The sequence below is a fragment of the Pleurodeles waltl genome, chromosome 4_1 (genome assembly GCF_031143425.1).
Source record: "Pleurodeles waltl isolate 20211129_DDA chromosome 4_1, aPleWal1.hap1.20221129, whole genome shotgun sequence".
NCBI lineage: Eukaryota > Metazoa > Chordata > Amphibia > Caudata > Salamandridae > Pleurodeles > Pleurodeles waltl.
The window spans coordinates 969,988,943-970,016,004 of NC_090442.1; the positions used below are offsets into that span (position 1 = coordinate 969,988,943).

General features: G+C 41.7%; 1 protein-coding gene across 2 annotated transcripts in view; it reads left to right on the top strand.

Annotated features, from left to right (window-relative positions):
• CERK (ceramide kinase) overlaps positions 1-27,062 on the top strand; it is a 215,725-nt gene that overhangs the window by 109,291 nt on the left and 79,372 nt on the right. For both annotated transcript variants that reach the window (XM_069229725.1, XM_069229726.1), the window contains 3 exons: positions 6,768-6,893; positions 7,838-7,901; positions 13,779-13,924. In XM_069229725.1, the coding sequence (XP_069085826.1) occupies positions 6,768-6,893; positions 7,838-7,901; positions 13,779-13,924 (336 nt within the window). The remainder of the gene's footprint in view (positions 1-6,767; positions 6,894-7,837; positions 7,902-13,778; positions 13,925-27,062) is intronic.

Genomic DNA, 27,062 nt, shown 5'->3' on the forward strand with positions numbered 1-27,062 from the left:
CTTGTCAAACCTGCCAGGCGAGTAGCAATTCTGGGAAGAGAGGCAAGGCTCCTCTTTAAATGTTTCCTGTCGTGAGTACCTGTTATGAGTGGGTGGACTTTGACATAATCTGGCCTTTGGATCCCAAGACAGCCATGGGGAACAGGTTCATCCTGCTCTTGGTGGACCGTGCCACTTGGTATCTTAAAGCTATCCTTCTGAGAACAGTGACTGCTCCCACCATGGCTAGGGCACTTATGGGGATCTTTACCTGTGGTGGTTTCCCCAAGGAGGTGGTATCTGACCGGGGTACCAATTTCATGTCATTTTATATGAAAGCCATGTGGAAGGCTTGGGTGTTACCTACAAGTTTACCATGCCTTACCACCCCCAAAGCAATGGGTTGGTTGAAAGGTTAAACCGCACCCTGAAGGGCATGATTATGGGTGTCTCAGAAACCATAAGCGTCAGTGGGACACCCTGTTGCCATGCTTCTTATTTGCCTTCAGGGAGGTACCACAGAAAGGGAGTGGCTTCAACCCTTTTCAGATTATGTATGGACATCCTGTAAGAGGGCTTCTCAGTCTGGTGAAGTAGGGTTACTAGCAAGCTCCTAAGCAGCCACCCCAGAAGGTGTTCAGTTATATGCTGGTCTTCAAGACCCAGACAGCCCACTTCCAGAAACTCACCCAGGAGAATTTGGAAGCTATCCAGCAGGACATAAAACACTGGTATGACCAGAATACCACTCTGATTGAGTTTTAGCCTGGCCAGAAAGTGTGAGTGATGGCCCGATATAACCCCGTGCTCTGCAAGTCCGCTGGTCTGGGCCATATGAGGTGAAGGAGCGCAAGAGTAATGTCACCTACCTGGTGGTCATGCAGACTCCTCGGAACCCTTTGAGGGGCCTGCACGTGAACCGCCTCAAGCCGCACTTTGAGAGGTCTGAGTTGACAATGCTCTTGGTCACGTATGATAGGGTGGAAGAGGACAATGAACCTCTTCCGACCTCTTGTTTTCCAAAGAACAGGATGGGTCAATGAAGGGTGTAAACCTCTCCCTTACTGTTATCCTAGAACAACAGAGGGACTGTCGTCAGTTACTGTGGCAGTTCATCTCCATGTTCTTGCTCATCCTTGGAGTCACCCAGTGGTGTACACACAACATTGACACTGGAGTCAGCCTTCCTGTTAAGTATAAGTCATACAGGTTGACTGCTAGAGTGAGGAACAGCATCAAAGAGGAAGTGCTCTGATGCTGGAGTTAGGGGTAAAGGAGCACTCAAACAGTCCTTTTTCCAGCCCAGTGGTTTTGGTCTCCAAGACTGCCCCCCCCGGTGCCACACTTGAACTGAAGTTCTGTGTTGACTACTGTGGGCTCAGTGCCGTCACCAAGATTGAAGCGTATTCCATCCCCCGAGCTGATTAGCTCATCGACTAGTTGGGAGTTGCCAAGTTCCTCAGCACGTTTGATCTAACGTCTGGGTACTGGCAGATTGCCTTGACCGATGGGACAAAAGAGAGGTTGCGGTCTCAATGCTAGAGGGGCATTATCAGTTCTGTGTTATGCCCTGTGGACTGAAGAACCCCCCTGTCACATTCCAGAGACTGGTCAACCCGGTCCTGGCTGGGTTGGAGAACTTTTGGTGCTGCCTACCTAGATGCATTGATGTCTTCAGCTCTAGTTGGGAGGACCACTTGCACACCTCCAGGAAGTGTTGAGGGCCCTGCAGAGTGCAGGCCTCACTATTAAGTCTAGTAAGTATCAGGTAGGGCAGGGGTCTGTGGTGTACTTGGGACACCAGGTAGGGAGCGGCCAGGTGGCTCCACTACAACCCAAGATTAACACCATTCTGGTTTGGGCACCCCCCAAGACTCAGACAAATGTGAAAGCCCTTTTAGGTCTCACTGGATACCACAGGAGATTCGTCAAGGGGTATGGCACCATTGTTGCCCCCTTGACAGAGATGACATCCAGGAAGCAGCCCCGTCAGGTGATCTGAACAGAGGTCATGTGCACCGCACCCATGCTCAAGGCTCCTGACTTTTCCAAAGAATGTGTGGTACAGACAGATGCCTCAGAGCATAGTGTTGGAGCCCTGCTTTCACAGCTAAATGTAGAGGGCCTAGATCATCCTGAGACCTTCGTCAGTAGGTTACTTCCCAGGGAACAGAGGTGGAGTGCAATAGAAAGGAAAGCTTTGGCTGTGATCTGAGCATTGAAAAAGTTAAGACCCTATTTTTGGGGATTCACTTGGCAAATCAGGAGTTCTAAGCGCTGTACCACAGTATTCTTTGGCAATTCATATCTTTACTTGTGTATGTTGTATTTTGTCAATTTGGTCTTGTTTTTAGTCTGATAAATATTGGTTATTTTTCTAAACTGGTGCGGAGTACTTTTGTGGTGTTTTCACTGTGTTACTGTGTGTATGTAAAAGTACTTCACACATTGCCCCAGAGATAAGCCAGACTGCTTGTGCCAAGCTACCAGGGAGGTGAGCAGGGGTTATCTTAGCTATGTGGCTCCCTTACCTTGACTAAAGTGAGTGCTCCTTATTGGACAGAGTGCAAACCATTGTAAACTAGAGACCTCATTTCTAAATTTACAAGCAGAAACGAATTTTGTTAATCTGTTAAATCATTCTAATTGTTTAATCCAGTAAAGTGCCAAAAAAGCAGCTTCTGGGCACTAGCATTAGACTAGAGCAGGCATCTGAATATACAGGATGCAGCCAGCAAATGAACCTTTGAGAGCATGTCAGTGAAATCTTCTAGGTTTGATGACACTTCTACAAATGCTGTATTTGTCCCCCAAGCAAGCATGGATACATATACAAGGGTGTGATTGCTAGTATCGACAAAAGGCATTTTTTTAATGTCAGATAGGTTTTCAGTGCATTGGTTGGTACATGAAAGATGCTCTTACCAACTTCCTTGAAGACAACAACCTACTCGACCCCTCTCAGTCCGGATTCCGAGCCAATCACAGCACAGAAACCGCCCTCATCTCAGTCACAGACGACATCAGAACCCTGATGGACAACGGAGAAACAGTCGCCCTCATCCTCCTCGACCTCTCGGCTGCCTTCGACACCGTCTGCCACTGCACCCTAATAACCCGCCTCCGCTCCATCGGGATCCAAGGACAGGCCCTGGACTGGATCACCTTCTTCCTCTCCAACCGCTCCCAAAGAGTATACCTCCCACCTTTCCGCTCAGACCCGACCGAGATCATCTGCGGCGTCCCTCAAGGCTCCTCGCTCAGCCCGACTCTCTTCAATGTCTACATGAGCCCCCTCGCCGACATCGTACGCAAACACAGCATCATCATCACCTCCTATGCCGACGACACTCAGCTGATACTTTCCCTCACCAAGGACCCCACCAGCGCCAAGACCAACCTGCAAGATGGAATGAAAGACGTCGCAGATTGGATGAAACTCAGCTGTCTGAAACTAAACTCAGACAAAACGGAAGTCCTCATCCTCGGAAACACTCCGACCGCCTGGGACGACTCCTGGTGGCCCACGGCCCTTGGCAACTCACCAACCCCCTCAGACCACACACGCAACCTCGGATTCATCCTGGACCCTCTTCTCACCATGACCAAACAAGTCAACGCCGTATCATCCTCCTACTTCCTCACCCTCCGCATGCTTCGAAAGATCTTCCGTTGGATCCCCGCCGACACCAGAAAGACCGTGACCCACGCCCTCGTCACGAGCCGCCTGGACTACGGTAACACCTTATACGCAGGAACCACCGCCAAACTCCAGAAACGTCTGCAGCAAATTCAAAACGCCTCCGCCCGCCTCATCCTCGACATACCCCGCAACAGCCACATCTCCGCCCACCTGAGATACCTACACTGGCTTCCCGTCAGTAAAAGGATCACCTTCCGGCTCCTCACCCACGCACACAAAGCCCTCCACAACAAGGGACCCGAATACCTCAACCGCCGCCTCAGTTTCTACACACCCACCTGTCATCTTCGCTCCGCCAACCTCGCTCTCGCCGCCGTCCCTCGCATCCGCCGCACCACGGCGGGTGGGAGGTCCTTCTCCTACCTGGCGGCCAAGACATGGAACTCCCTCCCCACTATCCTCAGGACCACCCAGGACCACTCCGCATTCCGGAGACAACTCAAGACCTGGCTCTTCGAGCAGCAGTAACCCCTTCCCCCGAGCGCCTTGAGACCCGCACGGGTGAGTAGCGCGCTTTATAAATGTTTATGATTTGATTTGATTTGATCTTTGAATTTATTTGAGTCCAAGTCATATTTTTTTTAATGGTTTTGCTGAATTCATAGTAGGAGTGGATACCCTTGCCCCAGTGGAGCTGGGTATACCGACTCGTGACAGATGTTCTTCTGCGTTCATAATGGGCCAATACACAGTCATCAATGCGTATACGCAATAGTTTGACTCAACTAACATCATGTGTGTCCTACATAGGCCTTCACAGCCACCTGCCAGTATGAAGCCTTCTAGTTTTACCTACTGTACTTGGTGTGAAAGACTACAGAAATGTTCTTGAGCTTGAATCTTATGTTCACTTGATTGTCTATATTTTGACTCATTTCATTTCATTTCAGCTTTATTTCGGCAAAACAATACCATAAAAGCATACTGACAAAATTCTTACATTTCTAAAAGGGAACAAAAGCACCTTTGAAGAAGGCGATAAAGTCAGATGAAGACCAGAACTCCCTCAGGGCCATACAATACAAATAGGCAAGTTGTGGATATGAGTGTTAAACAAATAAACAATTAATCAATAAAAACACTATAAAAATATAAAATACACATCATCATACAAATCACCATATAAATATTATAAAATACCTATAAATATAAATCTTTATACAAAAACAGTTAAGATTGCTATCCCACCAATAGTGGCAATGACTATGTACTAGCACAAATAGTGACCATTATAAAAATAGGGTACATGTTTTTAGGAAAAGATGTTTGCGTCTGGCATATCATAATGCCTCTAAAAAACCTGGCAATGGGCATACCGTCATCAGATGAGGGGTTGTTTAGCTAATTTTTAAAAGGTAATTGACGGTCCCTAGGACCCAACGTTTTCTATCTTTCCTACGTGCCTATATTCATTTAGAAGCCGTAAAAGGGGTACAAACAGGTAATACAAATGCACATTATTCCAACAGCAACTAATATTCTCTTAACTACTAAAAACAAATTATCTGATGTTGGTCTTAAAAGCAATAAATAAGAATCAAGTACAGTATTTCATTTATAAAACCCATAAAAAGGTACCTCCCGTGCCATCAGGCACTTCTTTGCTTAGCTAAGGGGGGAATTTTTAAAATAAAAGAAAATGAATAACTGGATCCAAAAACTAGTTTCATACGTGTCAAACGACCATTCTAGGTAACTTAAGAAACCTCTCCATAGCTACGGTCCTTGTGCCAATTGTCAGTTTGGGGACCGTGGATTAACTGTGGAAGTTTTGCCTGAGTTAAAGCGCTTACAACCTCAGGCCTGCCTTGTCTCTGATGAATGAAATTGCTAGTAGAAACCGGCTTAGACCAAAAACAACATATGGTAACTCATTTCAGAAATACATTGATTAAGCAATCAAGGAATTCCACTTTCGGGTTTGAAAATATCCTCTCTCAACATAAATTCGAACCGCAAACAAACAGGGCTGTGCTGGTAAATTAGGTAGCCCTTGCTTTGTATTTCTTAAACATCCCCAGTATATAATGTTCCTTAGCTTAACGATCATTGATTTTTCACTTACTCATTTCCGAAATATGTTATTGTCTAAATATAATCACAATTACGATCCTCCAATTAATTTTTTGATCAAAGGGATAGAGTGTTCCTATGCAGTACAGGTTTTTCTCTTCACGGTGTAAACAGTCTCACTAATTCAATTTCAAATAAAAGTATGGTCATTGAATTAATAATCGACTGTACCCTTTCTCATTCTATGCAGATTGGTACACTTGATCCCCTTGCCTTTTTGCTGTATCCACTAACTTGGCATCTTACATCCAACAATCCGTGGTCAATGTTATGTCTTTTAGGCCGGGCTCTGCGGATGTCCTTTATTCAGGGCTTGCAGTCTTCTGCATCACTCGAAATTTGTGCAAAGTACAGGTGTCAGTGTTCTGCCTGGTATTGGGTATGCTTTCTCAACCACTGGTGACAACTTAAGGATCCTGTGGTGGCTCACGGTGATTAAAAGGGTCTCATTTTAAGTTACCATATGAAAGCTTATACCTTCCTCACAATCTTGAAACTCCATTTGTTTACCTGCCTTTGAAATGTAGGCTACCTCCACCCTAACCTGTGCATCCTCTGCTCTCTTGTAATCTTGTGTCTGTTTATAATGAATCATAAATATTCTCCCTATAGGCAACATCCCCAAAAGAACTATTTTTAAACTGCAAGACTAATATTACAGGTATGCAACTTTTCAATTTCCTCTTGCGTAAGTAAATTATGTGTAACGCGTACTAGTATCAGGAAACTTTCTTGTGCAAGAAATATTTTTTAGAAGCCAAGTTCCAGAATTACTCTACAACAGTTTGTACTTTCGATGACTCTCCTATACTTATGCCCTTGATGGGACCACTTCCAGATTTGCCTTTCATGATATTGTTAGTGGCACAATAATTTGTCATGTATTACATGTTTTTTCCTATTGGTTCTGTGTTGTAAAGGAGATTGTCAGTATGTTTGAAAAACAGGAACCCCCTGCCGAATTTTCATATTAAATTAAAGATTATATCTTGTTTTTTGTTTTTTTTATAAGCCTCAAGACCAAAGCACTTACTTGTGTATATTAACCCCTTTGGAGGAAAGCGACAAGGAAAGCAGATTTTTGACAAAAAAGTAGCTCCGCTCTTCAGCCTTGCCGCAATTTCAGCAGATGTGATTGGTTGGTACTGTTTTCACTTCTTTTGCTATGCTCCATTTCTAGATGCATCATGGTTACATTGACTGGTTTTGTTTGTGTTGTCAATGCTCGGATTTGGTCTTGGGTTAGCTTCCACATGCCAAGAACTAATCTGGGCAATTAAGGATTTATTAGCTATAAGCATTACCAGTTATCAAACTGGTGAGAGTATTGAAAATTCTATGGCCTTCATTGGAGTTCGTCAGTAGTGTTAAAGGGCAGACATGATTTGTTGTCCCATCTTCGCACTACTTCATAATATATATTATGACATTCTCCCAGTTCCTCTGTTATTGAACTACTTTTTATGATAAGCTGGTGATTAAAGAAAGCTCTAAAATCACTCTGCATGTTATTACTTGGCATAATAACTGACATTCGTTAAGTACCAATTTGTAGAAGAGGTTACATTGAGCACCAAAACTGAGCAGCAATTTTGACATACATTTGTAATGTACAAAGTTGTGAAGATCTCTCCCACCAGGACACCTCTATGCATTTGTTTTGAGCACTAGAGTGGCCTGGTAGGAGCAGTCATGCTAAAGGATATCACATTCCAGCCTTATGCGGTTTGCTTGAATTATTAAATGCAAGCTTTCCTAGGTAAATTAGGCATGTTATAATTGCTCTTATTCAAGAAATAAAACATTTAAAAATAAGTTGAAATACTATAAAGCCTCGTTTACTGTCTTGTTCCTAGCACCTGGAAATTAGTGGGTATAGTGGAATAGATGGCTTATGGTTGCTAAGGTAGAAATCTAGAGACTTGCTCCGTGGTAGGATTGTCTTCATTCAACACTATTTTCATTGGTGGACAGTGAGCATGAAATGATTGGTGCACGGAGATAATCATATTTAATTGCATGGTGGTTTTATTTTAACACAATGTCAACTTATTAACGTGACTCTTCTACTTTTCTGCCCAGTAACCGAACGTGCTAACCATGCAAAGGATAATTTATTTGAAGTTGAACTTGACAAATATGATGGGTAAGTGATTTTGCTACCGCTGTAAACTCTTATCACTTTTAGACAACTGTTAAATGCCAACCTTCGGAGGTAGAAAATTTGTCATAAACCCTAGAGGAATAGTGATGTCTGTGGAGCTACAAAAAGGATACTGGCTGTTTTTGTTACATGATTCGGTCTCGTGACAAATGTCTGAGTTTTGCTGGAAGGTTCTTCTGAATAAAGGACTTAAGGCCCCCTCTGTCTAGCATTATTGCTGTGGAGATGGACTGCAGTATTAATGTTCCGATGAATGAAAATTTATGGAAAGTCTGCTAGTCATTGCCAAGAAACAGATATGCTGAGGGAAAACTATACATAAGCCTAGGGGGGTAACTTGGTAACATGATTTAACCCATCTAGCCACCATGGAAACATGGAAGATATGTTATATAAATTTGGAATCATCTCTAATTATTTTAATTACATTAATAACATAATAGATTCATTCTTTAGTGGGAGTATCTCTGTTTCTATGTGGTGTGCAGGTATGTATGTCTGAGTGTGGAGTTTATACATGGATGAAAAGCTAAACTGCGATTGATAATTTAAGCCAATTCCGTTCAAAGCAAGTGTGTGCAGTTTAAACTGAATTACGCATTGTTCTTTTTTCTCCTTTGGCAATATGTGCTGTTGTAATTATAAACACATAACAAAAAAAATAGTTAAACCTCAGTGCCTAAAAGAGAAACATTTTACTTGTCTTTATCACATTATATATGCCCATTGGAAATATAGAGACCTCCCGTTTCACACTCTAAAAATGATTTCTTCAGCAAATATGGAAACTATCTTTAATAGTAATGAAAGGGTCTAGACAAAGTTTAGTCCAGGAGTAGTTCTCTAGCCAGGTCTATACATGATGAAACGGGGATGGGAGGGTCTGAAGAACCTCAAAAATCCAATAACTCTTGCAACCTGTCTACAGAAAAGGGGAAGATTCAGAACTGAGCTAAGTCTGCTACCAAATAAGGAGAAGGGATTTAAACTGCAAGATTGTGCAAGGATCAGATCCCCCATATATCCTTCACAGCAGTCAGAACAGAATTTTGGCATCTATTTACGGGTTTCATAATATTTATTTTATAATTTTACAGAATATCAATTTTTTTTGGCTTTGTTTGTCTGTTTTGCCTTACTTTGGTTAGCACGACGTCTTGCACTAGTTCTCAGCCACCCAAATATATACATACATAAATGTCATGATATATATGTTCACTTAAACAACCAAAGATTACAGGGACGTTATAGTTACGTTTTGAATTTACTCACACAAAACCAGAGAAATCCAGCAGTTATAGAGTTTTTTCAAGTAACTATAACTCACAGCCTAAGGTAACTATAACTCGTGCTCCCACCATGCACAAGTTTTTTTCTTCAATAATTTGCCTTCTAATATTTCATTAATATTTTTATTGACCTTATAAAAGTTGTCATGAGTGCTGTAATATCTGTGGTAATTAACAGTGCTTGGGGAGGACGCAGGTTATAGTTACCTTAGGTACATTAAGACAGACATCCACTCTTTAGTGCTGTTTAGAAATCTCAAGAAGAAATTGAGTTGTGATCTGTCTTTTGAATCATTTTGACTGAAAGACCACATTTATGTTTAAAGTATATTCATCTTTTCAACTTGACTTGAAAAGGTGTGTTACCTGTAAACCATTGCTCTGGTATTTGCTATGCCCAATGCCAAATAATAGAAAAAACTGTGTTCTTCCAATAAGTTGTTGATTTGTGGGTTAACTGTAACTCAACGGGTTTCCAGTCCAGGTATTAATCTTTTACCAGTCATCATTTTCAGGTGTTATACCCCAAAGGAAGTGAACTAGAACAGCAGCTCTTTGAAGACATTAAGGGCCTGTTTTAGATCTCAGCGGAGGGGTTACTCGCAAAGGTGACGGATATTCCGTCCGCCAAAATCTAAATACTATAGAAAACAATGGTATATAGATTTTTGCGGGGGGATATCTGTTCCCGTTGTGACTGAGTAACCCCTCCGCCAAGATCTAAATCAGGCCCTACGTTGGCAAACGTAAGCCTAGACCTGAAACAAAGTTCCTCCTTAAATTGGTGTTCACGACCCCATTCCGTACTGTGAACATTCTCAAACTGTTTAATTGCCCATCACCTACCAGCAAAGTATGGTATGCGACTCACTAGTGCCCATTTCATGTTTCAGTCATCGTGCTGTACACTTTAAACCTTCATATGTTTCTTGGCATTCAAAATGAAGTTCTTCCACAAGAAAGCATGTCCTCTGAAGTGAGCCTTCCAATCTACTAAAAAGGCAAAATACTGTATTATACTTCCGTTGTGCAAATTAAATATATAAACACATGCCACTCCCTAAAGTTAGGTGATGAAATGCACCGGGTAGGATGGGGGAAAGGGCAAAACAGCTAATCGCTTCCCAGTGTGTGGTCAAAACTACAACAGTGGTTGTTTTTTAAAGTGCTTCCTTTTTGAGTTTTTTTACTTCCCTGTTCAGCCAAAATCTCTACACACGTGTATGTCTTTCCCTCATAGAGTACACCTAGATCGGCTATGTACAGGATTGGTACTACCACTTTTCCAGCAGTTTTCCCCTACATAATCCCCTATGTAATCTGTAGCCAAAGTTCTGTTGCTATCCCCTTCAATTCAGTTTTGTGCATGGCTTTTTCAATCTCAACTGGAATTTATACTGCAACAGTTATCTAACTCTGGGGGAGCAAGGGTGGGGAGTCATGTTCAACTTATCTGTGCATTTCACATCTTCTGTAATTATTGCTCTTTCTCCTCCTAGGGTTGGGTAAGTCTATGCTTGTTCAATTAGACCTCACATTCTTATATGAGTGCAGAAGCTGCAGAGCACCCCCTTCAATGATTTGTGTTTTTTCTAGTATGTACTGCCTCAAACACTATCATGGCTGCTGGGAGTTCCTCCTGTCTGTTTAATTCTCTCACAGCAGAATCTCATGACGAAGATCTCACACTGGCACTGTGAGGGTACTTACTGTAACAATTTCAAGTGACTAAATTGCATATTTGCTCTTTGGTTCTTTTACTTTACTACTCTTTTCAGTCCGTTGTCTTCTGTGTACACTGTAGGTTGTGCCCCTATTCTGGGCTACTTGGTAGCTATTTGGTCTGCTCTTCCTGAATTCAGACAACCATTGCTGAACTGTGTGTCCTTCTGGTGCTATTTTAAACTGCTAACTCTGGTCCTTGAATATATTGAAGCACTTTGTTGTAACATGCATCACACTAAACACTAAGTAGAAGGAGATGAGCAAACCCCAGTGGGATCTGCAGACTAAGCTGTCTCTTTGGTTGAATTCAGATATGGTGTTTACAGCTTCTGCCTCATCATCAAACTCCTCAGAGATCCACCAAGGCTCCCAGGACACTCACCATGGATGGAGAGGCAAACCCAAGCTTGAGTTCCTAAACTCTGTCATCAAATCAGAGCAACACCAGCTAAATCCACACTACCCTGCTGACAATACCACTTTTCATTTTATTTATGTATCGAGAAAACAACCCATCTTCCACAATGGACTAGAAACCCAACTATTTGGATGAGCCTTGCAAAAGGCAAGAGAACTGTAACCCACCACTGGACCTATATGTGCTTTCGCGTTGTGGAGGGTTAGCTATATTGATTGATTGAAAAATTTAGGGCCCCTGACCTGTAGCCACAAATAAATTGTTTTATGAGATGATCTGTTTCTTATGTCTAATTTAATGGTACTTAATTTGGCGGTATGTTATGTTGCAGTGTATTATGCTGATTTGTATAGTGCACTAATCCCCCAAAAGGGTATCTGGGCACTTGGTCTGGTGTGTAGGTGTGTGGTCCCTAAGGTGCTTATACGAAGAGCCAGGTCTTCAGCTTCTTACAGAACTCAAGAAGTGAGGAAGAGGCTCTGATGTGTTGAAGGAGGTTTTTCCTTAATGTGGGTGCAATGTAGGAGAATGAGCAACCTCCAGTTTTGCTTTTGCGATGCAGGGAGTGTGTGCAGGTGAGAGTGAGGCAGAACGTAGGTGTCTGGTGGGTTGGTAAAAGTGTATGTGTCTGTTCAGGTATTTTGTCCCTGTGTTATGAAGAGCTTTAAGTGTGTGCATGAGGAGTTTGAAATGTCTGTGCTTGTGAATGGGAAGCCAGTGAAGCTTCCTGAGGTGTGATGTGAGGTTGGGTATGAGCCTTGTGGCGATGTTCTGGATGGTCTAGAGTCTGTAGGAGTTCTTTGGAGATTCCAGTCTGCTGTTGATGAGTGCTTGTGTGATGGTTCATCTGGTGCTCTGAGGCAACTGTTTGAAGAATCTTTCACATCATGAGTAGGATGTTAAGCTTGTTGTCTATAATGATCCCTAGATTTCTTACATTGTCTGTGGGTATGGGTATTGTTCCCAGTTCCAACAGCGTTGTCCTGTGTGGAAGTCTTTTTGCTGCAAACCAGTACTTCCCTCTTGTTGGAGGTGAGCTTCAGGCAGTCGGCTACCATGGTCATGCACTTGGTGAAATTGGTTCTGGTTGTGGATGTCTTGCCTTTCAGGTAGAGGATGAGTTAAATGTCATCGGCTGGCAAGCATGACAGTAATGTCTTGTAAGCAGATGATGTTGGCAAGTGGTGTCATGTTTCTGTTGAAAAGGATGAAGCTGAGGGACCATTCTTGTGGGTCTTCACAAATTATTTTCTTGGACTCTGACGTGAAGGGTAGCAGCCTGACCCTTTGGCTTCTTCCTGTGAGGAAGGAACTGATCCATTGAGTTCCTTGTATGCCAATCGCATGGAGTCTTCTGATGAGGGTGTGATAGGAGACAGTGTTGAAGGCCACCGAGAGGTCAACCAGGACGAGGTCTGCCGTTTCTCCTTGGTCCAGGATGATTCAAATGTCGATGGTGGCCACTATCAATGCTGTTTTGGTGCTGTACTTCTTTTTGAATCTTGATTGAGTGTTGGCTAGAAGATGGTGAAGTTCAAGGTAGGTTGCGAGTTGCTTGTTGATCACATTCTCCATCACTTTGGCTCAATAGGGAAGCAGGGAGATGGGTCAGAAGTTGCTCAGTTGATTTGTATCGGCTGTGAGCTTCTTGAGGATCTGCAAGTTCCCATTAATTTGGGAAAGTGGTGGACATGATGAAGGTGTTGAAGATGTGGGTCAGGGTGGTGCTGATTGGTGTTGTTCCCAGGTTACAGATGGGGTGGGGACATGGGTCCTTTTGGGGCCCCTGAGTGTACAATCTGCATGATTGCCGCTGTGTTCTTTCTGGTGAGGATATTAAGGACTGAAGGCTTACATTTTTGGGGAGAAATAAAGCATGTGCCCCGCCCAGGCCCCCATATTTCAATGCAAGTGTTAAACTCACTGAGCCAGTTTATCATCAACCTTGATCTGAATTGTCCTCAACTCTAGAACTTCTTGCTTTCCAAAATGTGCATGGGCATTGGATACCAGAATACTGTGATCTGGATGGGTATTTTCTTTTTCGTTCTGTTTCACACATTTTAGTAATGAAGGGTATAAAAGCATAGAAGAGAGACTTTACCCTTAAAGTAGTAATCCTATTGTAAATGATATACCTGGAAGCTAAAGTCGCAGCATTTTAAATAAAGCAACAGTTCATAAAAGCTCCTATTATACAGTTATTTAAGTACGGCAAACATGTATTAGGTACTTAATTACATAATGTTTCTTCTTTTAAAATCATCAGAAATTAGCACTGTATTAACATTTAAATTGGTATGTAAAATACATAATCTGACGATTTGCTACTTTATTTTAAAGGATATAAAATCAAATCCATGTTTTCTCGCTTTAGGTGTTAAACTTAGTGACCATTCCACTTTTTGCCTTTTTTTTCTCTGACAGAATTGTGTGTGTTGGTGGGGATGGGATGTTCAGCGAGGTGATGCATGGTCTAATTGGAAGGATTCAGAAGGACTCGGGCATAGATCAAAATAATTCCAGAGCGCCCCTAACCCAGTGCAATATACGAATTGGCATTATTCCTGCTGGTAAGATTTCAAGACTCATCCTTGAGCTAACTCGTTGATATTCTGTGTCTCATGTTATTGCCTCATTTAGCGGGAAGTATATTTCATTGTAGAGTAAGATTTTTTTTTAATATGTTATAAAAGCTTATTACTAATACATCTCCTGTGATTGCAATACCAGTTTGCCCTTTACTTCAAAGCAGTTTTGTGTGTTCCTGTTCTGAATATGTGCGCTAAGGTGTTGTATGGACTCTCAGTGTACTTTTATACAACTAAATGGATTTTTAGTTTACCATTTTACTAGAGACTGCAGGCACTGCCAGAACTATAATTTTCGTAAAGAGAAAAATAAACACAGAGAAACAGTATATCGGTGTTTATAGTTTGTGAGTCATTACCCTTTGTAATTAGGATCCAAGTGCTTCCCTAGAAAACCTGCAATCACATGCACTTTTTGATTTACTGTGTGATTCACTCTGGGTCAAAGTTTGTTTTATGACACTGCTTTTCATGCCTTTGATTGTTAAAGTGTGACGTCATTTCCTTTTATATCCTAGTAGAGATTTAAATGTATATGATGCTGTTATCACTGCCCAAATGAATCGGTCTAAAATGCCGCAGCGGTCAGTCATACCCTAACACGTTGTAGCGTGTGTGCGTGTTAGGAAAACAAAAGGAAGATTCAGAATGCTAATTTTGGTCCCAGACCTTAACAACGTACTTTGGTCAGTAAAGGGAGGGCGAATGCATAGAACTAAAGTAGATTTGAATTTCTGTACGGACTGGCTTATTCACCAAAATGGTGTAATCACCTTCAGTTGTAAACATTTATACTTGTGTTCGCATGTCATATTATTAAGACATATGGGACCACAGTCCTGATCACACAAAATGAAGGGCAGTTGGTCACTGGTGCCTTGTACTTTTGCAGTGATATTTGCACTGACAACCGGAGCAAAAGTTATATTTGGACCACTTGTAAAGAGGAGTGAGATAATTTCAAGGCTTGTAAAATCTGCACTGCACCCGAGAAAAATTGCCCTCCAGTGGTTGCACTGCTGAAGTGTACCTCAGTTTCCCTCGTTTTTCTGCAGTTAAACACCATTCAGAATATGTTCTGCACCCTTTGGATCACTGAGCTGTTAGCTGAACGTTGTGAGCTGAGCGTTGTGCAGATAGCTATGGACTCTATAGTCATATTGTGATAACAGCCTACTCAGAGCATGCACTCTTCGAAGTAGCAGATGAAAAAGGTACTGGATTTGAGATTAAAATTAGTTGGATATAGTAGAAATATACTAGAAAATAGATTTGTGAGGAGTTAAAATGGCTAGACAGTTTTGATCACTGTTTTCAACCAGCTTTCACAGTTATAGGTCAAAACACTTTAAAATTTGAGCACTTGGCCTTGACTAGAAATTGTTGAACTGAAAATACTTATATTTGGCCTTAATTATTTCCAGGGCGAAATACATATTCTGTGTTAGAAAGACAGTTACACACTCCACATTACTGATCTGTTGTCACTGCTGTTGACATTACACCCAACCCACCTCTCCAAAATGTTTCACCCTGTAGCCTCTTTTGCGAAGCCCTCTATTATTACACTCCCCACTACCACTTTCTGCTGTCACAAGTGACCACTCCACCATGTACACTCCCTTTCTTTCTGGAAAGTTGTGAATCTTCTTTCTCACAAACGTCTGAAATTCTCAAAAATATTGCAAATAATATCTGAATGTGTTAATGTTTTCCACATGTATACTTTCCCAAGAAAAGTGGGATTTTCAACCTCTTTTAAGGTTTATTTGTAAAAATATTGTAAATATCCTTCAAGTTTCAAAGGTGGCGGGTAATATGTGAAAGATAACTTGAGAGAAAATAGCATGTCCATTGTCACCAAAAGTTAATTCTAGTGGGCAAACGTGATTGACATGCACTTGAGTGCTAAAAACTCACTGTGGACTTAGAGAGTCAAGAAATATACAGTAGGCTGTTGTAACAAAATAATCAAATGAGAGAGGACAGATGGAAAAAAGACAAGGATAGAAAAAACAAGACTAAATATTGACATGTAATTAGAAAGTCTTCCAGTCTGTAGATGCTCAGATCTAGATTCCATACACTCTACAGCGCCTTCTTGCGTAGTCAAAAGAGGTATGCTCCGTCCATGCTTCATATTTGTGTAGGCATTCATTTTGTTGTGATCCCAGTTTGGGACAAGTTTAGAGTTGGGTAGAATGAAAGAATAGTTTGTATGTAAAATATACCACTCTCGGTTTAAACAAACAAAAGTATATTTTTGCTATGAGCACAGTCAAACTTTTTCTTATGAGCAGAGATGAAATTTGTATCTCCAAATACAAACCAAGTGGCCATCTTTCCTCTTCTAAGGTGATAGTGGTCCCTTTCAGCCTTTTTTGAGTCAGACAGACTTTCATGCAAATAAGCAATGGATTTGACTTTTGTGTCCGATTTTTAATATCACTAGGAAAGTATCGCCTCAGGAGGTAAACAAGCCTTACTGAAGGCTGACTCCAACTCAGTATGTGAATGATCTACCCTGCTCTGTCATAGTTAGACCTCGCTTCTGGAGTAACCTCTGTTTCTCTTGAATTGTAAAAACGGCCATGTTGTTGTCCACCCTCAGAGTCTTCTGTGGCATGTCAGATGCCCTAACCTTTGTGCTTAAACTCAAATTGTACTGATGCTCTTTTCTCTCTCTGACCACCTCTACCAGTGATCACATACACTCCAATATGAAGACCTATGGTAGAAACAGGGAAATGGAAATAGATAAGAAGAAAAAACAGAGAACTATGACTCCTAGAGCTTGCCTCTTCACTTCTGTAGTTCAAGGGTATCTGCAGAATGTATCGAATACCTACAAGAAAAGAGATACCTTAAGTAACTTCTCATAAAATGATTATATGCTTAACTGTAATGATGAATGGATACACCTTAGCAATATCTTTGTGTAAACAACTCTCTGTACTACAATGTCAAATTGTAATACCTGAAAAATAAACACACACAGAATGAGTACCTTGAATTTACATAAACAAGCACTTATCCCTATGACTTCAGTAACTACCTCCAGGTTCAGCACTGTGCACTCTCTTGTGGAAGATGCGGCATTGTTTCTACTTAACTTCTGTTGACCAGCAAGGTCACCAACAATGTTAACATGTTGTTTCATAATCTTGACAATGTACTTATTTGCAGACATTGACAATAGTCCAGGTGACAAAAGTGTACCCGGGTGTTACAGATATATAGATATAAAGATTAAAGTACATATACAGGGAGTGCAGAATTATTAGGCAAATGAGTATTTTGACCACATCATCCTCTTCATGCATGTTGTCTTACTCCAAGCTGTATAGGCTCGAAAGCCTACTACCAATTAAGCATATTAGGTGATGTGCATCTCTGTAATGAGAAGGGGTGTGGTCTAATGACATCAACACCCTATATCAGGTGTGCATAATTATTAGGCAACTTCCTTTCCTTTGGCAAAATGGGTCAAAAGAAGGACTTGACAGGCTCAGAAAAGTCAAAAATAGAGAGATATCTTACAGAGGGATGCAGCACTCTTAAAATTGCAAAGCTTCTGAAGCGTGATCATCGAACAATCAAGCGTTTCATTCAAAATAGTCAACAGGGTCGCAAGAAGCGTGTGGAAAAACCAAGGCGCAAAATAACTGCCCATGAACTGAGAAAAGTCAAGCGTGCAGCTGCCACGATGCCACTTGCCACCAGTTTGGCCATATTTCAGAGCTGCAACATCACTGGAGTGCCCAAAAGCACAAGGTGTGCAATACTCAGAGACATGGCCAAGGTAAGAAAGGCTGAAAGACGACCACCACTGAACAAGACACACAAGCTGAAACGTCAAGACTGGGCCAAGAAATATCTCAAGACTGATTTTTCTAAGGTTTTATGGACTGTTGAAATGAGAGTGAGTCTTGATGGGCCAGATGGATGGGCCCGTGGCTGGATTGGTAAAGGGCAGAGAGCTCCAGTCCGACTCAGACGCCAGCAAGGTGGAGGTGGAGTACTGGTTTGGGCTGGTATCATCAAAGATGAGCTTGTGGGGCCTTTTCGGGTTGAGGATAGAGTCAAGCTCAACTCCCAGTCCTACTGCCAGTTCCTGGAAGACACCTTCTTCAAGCAGTGGTACAGGAAGAAGTCTGCATCCTTCAAGAAAAACATGATTTTCATGCAGGACAATGCTCCATCACACGCGTCCAAGTACTCCACAGCGTGGCTGGCAAGAAAGGGTATAAAAGAAGGAAATCTAATGACATGGCCTCCTTGTTCACCTGATCTGAACCCCATTGAGAACCTGTGGTCCATCATCAAATGTGAGATTTACAAGGAGGGAAAACAGTACACCTCTCTGAACAGTGTCTGGGAGGCTGTGGTTGCTGCTGCACGCAATGTTGATGGTGAACAGATCAAAACACTGACAGAATCCATGGATGGCAGGCTTTTGAGTGTCCTTGCAAAGAAAGGTGGCTATATTGGTCACTGATTTGTTTTTGTTTTGTTTTTGAATGTCAGAAATGTATATTTGTGAATGTTGAGATGTTATATTGGTTTCACTGGTAATAATAAATAATTGAAATGGGTATATATTTGTTTTTTGTTAAGTTGCCTAATAATTATGCACAGTAATAGTCACCTGCACACACAGATATCCCCCTAACATAGCTAAAACTAAAAACAAACTAAAAACTACTTCCAAAAATATTCAGCTTTGATATTTATGAGTTTTTTGGGTTCATTGAGAACATGGTTGTTGTTCAATAATAAAATTAATCCTCAAAAATACAACTTGCCTAATAATTCTGCACTCCCTGTATGATATACTTTTTCAAATAGCAAACTGCTTGAATACATACCCACATAGCAAACAACACAGTTTCCAGTATTCATGTGTGATATCCAAACTGGTGTTAGTGAAATGGGACAAACCAATGTGTCTTCTCTTGGGGTATTGCTCAGCAGCCTAAAGAAACAAGTGGTAGCACAGTTCGGCTGGCACTATCGAATATGTTGAAAGAACGGAGCTGCTGAACTTCAACATTGTGCACTCTCAGGCTCTTGCCCAAAAATCAATTGATTCTGGTTAGATCATATTGTCTCCCTCTGCTTTTAATTCTCTTGTTAATGTGCAAAGCAGTATAAATGTATAAAGCGCAAATTTAAAGACCGTTTTTCTTATATACCATCCTGATTACAAGTTTCAACATATTCCCCTCACATCGTTTATGTAGAAACGGACATAAATGGACTTAGACAAAGATGGAACCAGACACACTGGCAGGTATACATTGGCAGGCAGGCAGGCATTCACAGACAGGAAGTCACAAACCCAGTCAGGCACAAAGACACACTTGCGGACAGTACACCGATGGGCAGGAACGCACCCCTATGGACTTAGTAAAACAGGCCCTGATAGACATAGACATATAGATAAACACGCACAATTTATTGTTGAATAAAGTCCTTACATTCACTGTTGACCATGTTGACATTTTGAGTGTATTGCAACCTGCCATGAAAAGAATGTTTGCATCTTGAACAACATGAGCATTGTCATTCTGCAACTGAAAAGGTAATAAATCACATCAGGAAAATAGGTAGTAGATTATTTCATAAAGTGACCACTTTGGTGAAAATTGGTTTCCTGTTAAACATTTCTTGCGGGCAAAATGGCGCCAAACACGGCAGGTGTATGATGGGAACAGTCAGAAGTTGAGCAATATGTTGTCTGGAGTTCAGTACACTGTTCACGTGTCTATTTAATTGTATTTTTTTCGTTTTAAAGGCCGTTGACAAAAACTTTTTATTAACTACGATACATGACATTTCAAAAACAGATTTTATAAGCCCTGATTCATCAGATCACATTACGTTAAAGTTTCTTACTGTCTTAATCTTGTCAATCACGAAAGAATGTGCTTTGCAAGACTTTTTAGCTGTGAAATGTAATAGATTTGAACTTGAAAACTGATACAAAACAGCTGACCCAGCGGCTTTGTAAACAACAAATTTGCTACGGTGAAAACGAAGTTAACTTCCGAATCTCCAGTCTGCTTCCTTTTGTGCAGAGAATGCTGCCCCGGAATACAAAATGGATGTGGCCTGTAGACATGAAGGGTGGGCAAGCAAAGATAATGAAACGTGACTGACCTCGATAGCTCTGCCTACCTAAATTGGTCATTAATGTCCTGCAGGACAGAAGTCTGTACTATGCGCTTTCAAGGGCCTTGGGGGCATTTCACTTTAGCTCCTTGTTTCATTGTAGATGTAGGGATGGTCTACGGTCTTGCTGAAGTCTTAAAAATAGCATGGCGAGGCAAGCGTTTTTTTTTGTTTTTTTAGCAGGGCAAGCTGAAGTGAGTCAAAGCTGATGCCCATGATTCTTGCTTTGATGCTGCAGATAGCTGAGGAACCCATAATGACAGGATGGTTTGGCTTGAAAGTGGGGTCAGTGTTGTGTATGACAGTGTAGCTGGTAAGGAACTTGCTATTGCTGTTTTATTACTCTTTCGCCAAAAGAGACCTAATGCATTGCACCACTTCCTTTCACATCTGCCCTGCCTGAGCACTGAACTTGGCCAACTTATATTTAGCATCTGTTCCACACGACTGTATTTGTACTTTTCCCCCAATTGGTACCCGACCTAACTAGGCAGGCATCTCTTTACGTCATAATGATACATAGATGCTGGATTCTTTTAGTTTGCTAGTTCAGTGGAAGTGATGGTGCACAGTGACTCTGTGGGGGTGATTATGAGTTTGTGGACAGTTTACACCATCCACCGAACCTCCGACGGGGAGGGTACCGCCATACTGGCTACCTCCGTGCCGGCCCCATTAAGAGTTTCCTGGTAGGTCAGGAGGCAGAAACCTGAGTTTCTGCCCACTGGCTTAGCGGGAAACAGCCTACCGCATTGTCTCCAGCCTGTAATCGAGCTGGTGGCAATGCTGTTGAGCGCAGGGTGCACCAGCATCATCGCAGTGTTCACTGTCTGCAAAGCAGACATGAACATTGCGATGCTGCTGGCCAGGGGGGGCCTGCACTGCCCATGCCAGTAGCATGGGCAGTGCAGGGGACCCATGGGGCCACCTGCACCTGGTCTCTACCAGCATTTTCATGGCGGCATACCACCATGAAACCGCTTGTGGAGAAAAGGGTCGTAATCTTCAGGGCAAAGTTGCTTTCAGTGCTGCCCTGATGGATTAGGACTGCAGCCACCTCCAGACTGCCGGGCTCTCCGATGCTCGCAGTTCCCTGGCGGCCCGACTGCCAGAGTCGCAATGTGATGGTCGGACCGCTGCCAACGCAGCGGTCTGACTGCCATCTGCGAGTCTGGGGGTCTAGTGACTCGTAATGAGGCCCTATGTCTCTTCCTCGTACATGCCGCTGTTCGCTTTTTAGTCACTTCTCAAGACCAAAATCGTTTGTTAACAAAAATCCAGAGTTCTTGAAACATCTTCCTTAAATGCACAGGTGCTCCGAAATCACTTCGACCTCAATAAATGATTTTCCTTCCTTGACTTTTGACCTTCATTCTTTTCCTTTCAAGCATTTAGCAATGGACTTCATTTGCAGTATGACAGAGTGTTACAAGCCTGCCAGTGAGTACCATGACCTTATAGAGGCATAAGATGTCTGCTTTTCTGCGTTTTATGGTATTAATGCTCCTAGCTGACGTACTGAATCCTCATTATCTAACATTGTGGCAAGCACTCAATTTCCTTAGTGATAGGCCAATAAAAGCAAATTTCAGGATGTACACCAACCTTCATTAGCCATTTGTAAAATAAGACGGTTCTCAGTAGAAGGATGTGCTCTGGAAACGAAAGGAGCTTATTTGTTTATGTCCTTCATGTGCTGCTTGCAGAGCACCTTGGCAGTAGTGTTTTCTTCCACAGCCTCTGAGAGAAGGCAGCTGCCTACTTTTTGCTTCCATGACAGGCAGAGGCTTCATGATGCCTCTACTCACTTGCAATACATTATTACAAGCGAGCAGTAATGTTTTGTTCTTAGTATATCTTGCTATTCAGCTAGAATGTTCTTCTAATAACAAAATAAATGCCAAGGACGCATATTGAAATAATGCATTCCCATGCATTGTAAATGGATACAGAAATTGTGGCCAATGTTGTCCTACATAGGAAAAATGTGTTTGCGTTGTAGAAAAGTAGGAGCAGAAAGTAATTAATGTACAAGTTTTAGTTGAACTATTTGCCTCACAGTTCGATATGAAACATTCCCCTGCATTATAAAAAAACTGTTATGTATTCGATTGATGTTTGTTGGACTTCGGTAATGCTCATTTGCATCGTCAACTGTGTTGTGGGTGTTGTTTACCCACAGATTTCCAGCAAAATTATGAGCTTTCATTATCCCTGAGTCGCTGATGGAGACCCGTTTTTGTGTTTATCTACTAGCTGTTACCTTAATTTTTATTTTTACTTTTGTAACCACCCGTCGATGATGTTGTAAAGCAAATTGTGCGTACGTGCAAAAGTTGCATTTATTGCCAGTCACAGTTTAACATGAGTGTTCAAAGGTAGCAACCTTCACGTTGTTATGAGAGCTGCTGCTTGATCTAGGGATGTGTCAAGTAAGCACCTTCGCTTTTAAATGAGTTTACCTCTCAACAGAATCTGATTGATCTGCACTTGCTGCCATGTATCAGAGGGAGGGCTGATGTAGTGGAAAAAGCAATGTGCCTGTTGTTCATTAACAGAATCTTCAGTGGTGCTAGCGCAGTGTTTGCAGTTTTTTAGTAAGGGTTCATCCAATAAAGTCTTGAGGTCCTGGTGAGCAAAGGCAAGCCAGGGAAAAACCTTTGGACTTGCATGTTTGCAGCCCGGCTCAATTAGCATGAGGATTCTCTTCCTCAAGACATTGTCACATATATCTGTCTAAGAGCACCAAAATTCTGTTTGGGCATGATCACAGTAAGAACTGTTAAAAGATGATCAATGTTTGCTTTTTCACAGTTATGATCACAAATATGGTCCCCTGCTCTGGTCTGAAGCACATAATTCACACTAAAAGATGTTAATTAGTGGAGCAAGTGAATTCAACCCTTAGAAGAGCTGTGTGAAGTTGAGTTGAGGAAAAGCCAATTGCAATATCAAGACCCAAACTCTGTTTGTCTGGTTATTTCTTTTGGTGTAACCCTTCCCTATAGTTTCTGGTACCAGTCAATCCAGGTTGTGGGTAGAGGTGGAAAAACTGGATCCTGAGGGATCCTCTTAGAAATGAAGAATTTCCACAATCACCACCCTGTGCTAGAAACACACCTGAGTCATCCGATAATTAAGCATTCTCATTTGAGTTGCATCCAGTGATTTCTGACAACAGATAGTGTACCAAAGAAAATCCCTGTCAACAACATATCAGAATGACTATTAAATTCTACAGTGGACTGCAGACACACCATCAGTACTTGTATATAATGTATGCACATGGGAAAGGTTCTTGTGATGGTCTGGATGTTGGACAGCTCAAGGTGTTTCTTTGTGAGCAGGCTTTTAGATCGTTCATAGAGACCTGGTGATGGGAGGCTATGTCAGATCCCGGGTGCACATCAGGAAAAGGATTGTGTTCTGCTCTTTTCCCTCTGGACTCTGAATGTGGAGACTACTTATGTGGCTTTGGCCACCTTCTATTTTGATTCTTTCTGGGGCAATATTAGATGCTAAAGCTTTGAAGGTAATGCAACATAGCTGGTACCGTATTTAATTGTTTTATTTAAGATTGTTGCTAAAGTTGCAAAGCTACGCAAACACAGTTGTGCAATACAACAGATTTGGTTTTTGGTAAGCCATATTTTGGTATGCGTGCATGCATTACAATATTCACAAAAAAGCTATGCGTACATATTGTGAACAAACATTAACTATCTCACTTCATAAAACCTTACAGAGACGTTTCAAAGGATGAATCGAAAACTGCTTTCATTAAACCAGAATATTATTTTAAAGTGTTTTTGTTAAAGGTTCTTAGTGCTCAGGTTACACATCGTTCAGTTTGATTACGTAAAAGACGTGTGGATAGAAGACCAGCCACAAAACCAGCATGAGACACCTGGTAATACTTGAAAGTAACCCATCCCCTTTAATGGTACAGTGAATATTTTGGTGCCAGTCAGCTCAGCTAATCAAATATCATGTCGTAAGTGAAATTCATCCCAAGTTAAACCTGACAAATCAGGCAATCAGACCACACACACATGCTTTGTTTATATTATTTAGGCGACTGAGTTTGTTCCAATACTACTACGTACATTATATTGATCTTTTGCCTTTCTTGAAGATTCGCACCCTCACCTTCACGGAATGAACACTTAAACACCCTTCACAACATTTTTTTTTAAATATATTGCGACTTAATTAAAGCAATTGTTTTTTTATTCATCCTTAGGAACGGTCTCTGTATGGCATTATGAAATATGTTTGTGTGGTTTCAATATCCATGCAACAACATTTGTGAATATTGTAATGTATACAAGCATAATTCAGTGAACCCTCGTTCTTTACATGTATTGCTTGTCTTAGGTTCTGGGTAGTTTATAGGGCAGCCCCTGTTTATTATATCTCTAAGCCTCCTGTCTTTTGTTTCAGGGACATAACGGACGTTGACAAGTGTGATGTCAAGTTATGGGAGTTGCCTAACCTGATTCCCAAATAATCAAAATCACTGACACATTCAAGGCCCTCACCATCGAGGACATTTTTTGTTTTTTTAGCCTAAATTTTGGGTCACCAAATATCATACATTTAGTTTTGATGCAATTTATTTGAAGGCCGTAGTCCTTGCAAAAATCAGAGAATTTTTCCAAAAGCCTAGATAATCCAGAGGCAGTTTGGGATAAGAGCAGGGTGTCATCAGCAAACAGAAGGCATGACGTCTTGATACCACCCAATTTCGGTGCGTCATTTTGGGTATCAAGCAAATATGGGATACATGCGTTTATAAAAAGCAAGAAAAGGGTTTGAGCTAACACACATCCTTGTCTAACACCTTTCTGCTGGGGGAACTCGTCAGATAGCTCTCCATCCCTTCTCCACCTTACTCTGGCAAAGCTATCTGCATACAGTTCCCTAATCAAATGTAGCAATGGGCCCAGAACTCTAATTTTGGCCAAAGTCTCCCACAACTTAGAATGGGAGACCAGGTCAAAAGCAGATCTAAGATCAACAAAGGCAACGAAGAGCCTGCCACCGTCAAGATCTGCCACCTTCCATTTTATTGTGAGAAAGCAAAAGACCTGGTCCCCTGCCTCAAGCCCGCCTGAAAATGACTCAAGGCCAAAAACGCCTTGTATTTGAATTCCTGGCAGCTACCAACAGTTCTTGCCATATGCCCTCTGCCCACTGCGCCTCGCTAAGCTTTATTACATCTGCGTAATCATGCCTTGCCATTACTATAGCAGGTCTATCCCATAGTTTAAGTGCTTCCAGAAGGGCTCTTTTGGCTCTCCTGCAAGCGTTGTTGAACCATGGATTTGATTTAACTGGTCTGGGCCTCCCCTTTACCTTGTTTTCTCTAATGCAAAGAGCCTTCAGAGAAGCAAAAAACTCTGTTGTTTAGCCATGGTCCAATCAGCAGGATAAATATTCGGAACTGCATACCTCAAAACCAGATCAGACAGTTGGCCTTGCAATGCGCCTTTGTTCTTAAAGGTCCGTTATGTCCCTGAAATAAAAGACAGGAGGCATTTTGAGATTTGTGGCTAAAACGCCTGCCTTTTCCATCACACCCACAATGGATATTTATAAAGTGCAAGCTAGAGCAGGTATTTTATATGGCGCTGAGCTCTGGGGGCATGTTAAGTTCCATGATATAGGAAGAGCCGAAAATCTTTTTATTAAAGCCCTGTTAAAAGTTCCATCTAGTTCTCCAACCTTGCCACTCCGAATGGACCTAAATCTGCACTCAATTATCGATCTTGCAGCTTTCCGACCGCTCGAGTATTGGATTTGGATTTGGTCCTCAGTATCGTCAGATCCTTATAGGAAATGGCTAACTGCGCTTTTACGAGATCCTCAGGTTGAGAAAATCCCATGGTGCAAGTATGTAAAAAGGGTATTTTTTAAACTCGGGCTGGGGTCCTACTGGGCGGACCCCGTGCACCTTCCAAAAAATGCTCCCCAGATGTTGAAGGACGCATATTGGGAAAATGTACATATGTTAACTCTAGCAGCTGTCCCGTTGGTTAGTATGACAGACTGCTTCTTATCTTTCAAGAGTCACTATGAGTTTGAGCATTTTTTAGACACTATTACACATCCAGTGGCACATGCACTTTATCTAAGACTTAGACTGGGATCTTTACCAGTGCACCATCTTACCGCTAGACGGAAGCAATCTACTAGTTTGTCAAATTCTTGCCCGACGGGATGTAACACTAGAGAAACTATTAGTCATCTTCTATTCTACTGTCCAGCACTTAAAACGCAAAGGCCCCTTGTAAGACATTGGGCATTAGAGACCGTCATTCGGCCCTTAGGATTTGTAGTACAAACACCCATAGGTTGGTGGCGTGTGCTGTGGCAAAGTTTTTAGCAGCTATCTGGCGGCACAGAGCAGGTTTTTAAAATTGATAGAATATGTTCTTAAGGGTCGCGAATGTGTTTTTGATTGTTATTATTTCAATTTTCAGATTTAAATACGTTTTTATTATACTAAACGTTCTAATATTGGGAGGTGAATCATAGGTTTTGTGAACTTTTATATGTATTTGCCCAAGTCTTACCTTGTGTTTTTTGTTTGAGAATCTAACTTTGGTCCATCACTTAGTATAGATTCTCAAAAAGATAAGTGAACAAGCCATACTTATTCCTGATAGAGACTTCTGGCGTGGGATTTCTGTATTTCGGATGTTAAAAATGTGGAATGTTTTTTAGCGTGAAGATCCCACCATTTTTACTGTGATTATTTATTATTCCCTTTTTACATACATTCTTGTGATCTTGTCCTTATGTTTGTATTTGTTGCTTTTGTGGTACATGTGCCTAAATAAAGGTTGAATTGAATTGAATTGTATCTCTAAGCCATATGTTAAAGCATTACAATCAGTCAGGCAACTATGATGCTATTTAGGAGCTGCAATAGTTAATTAAA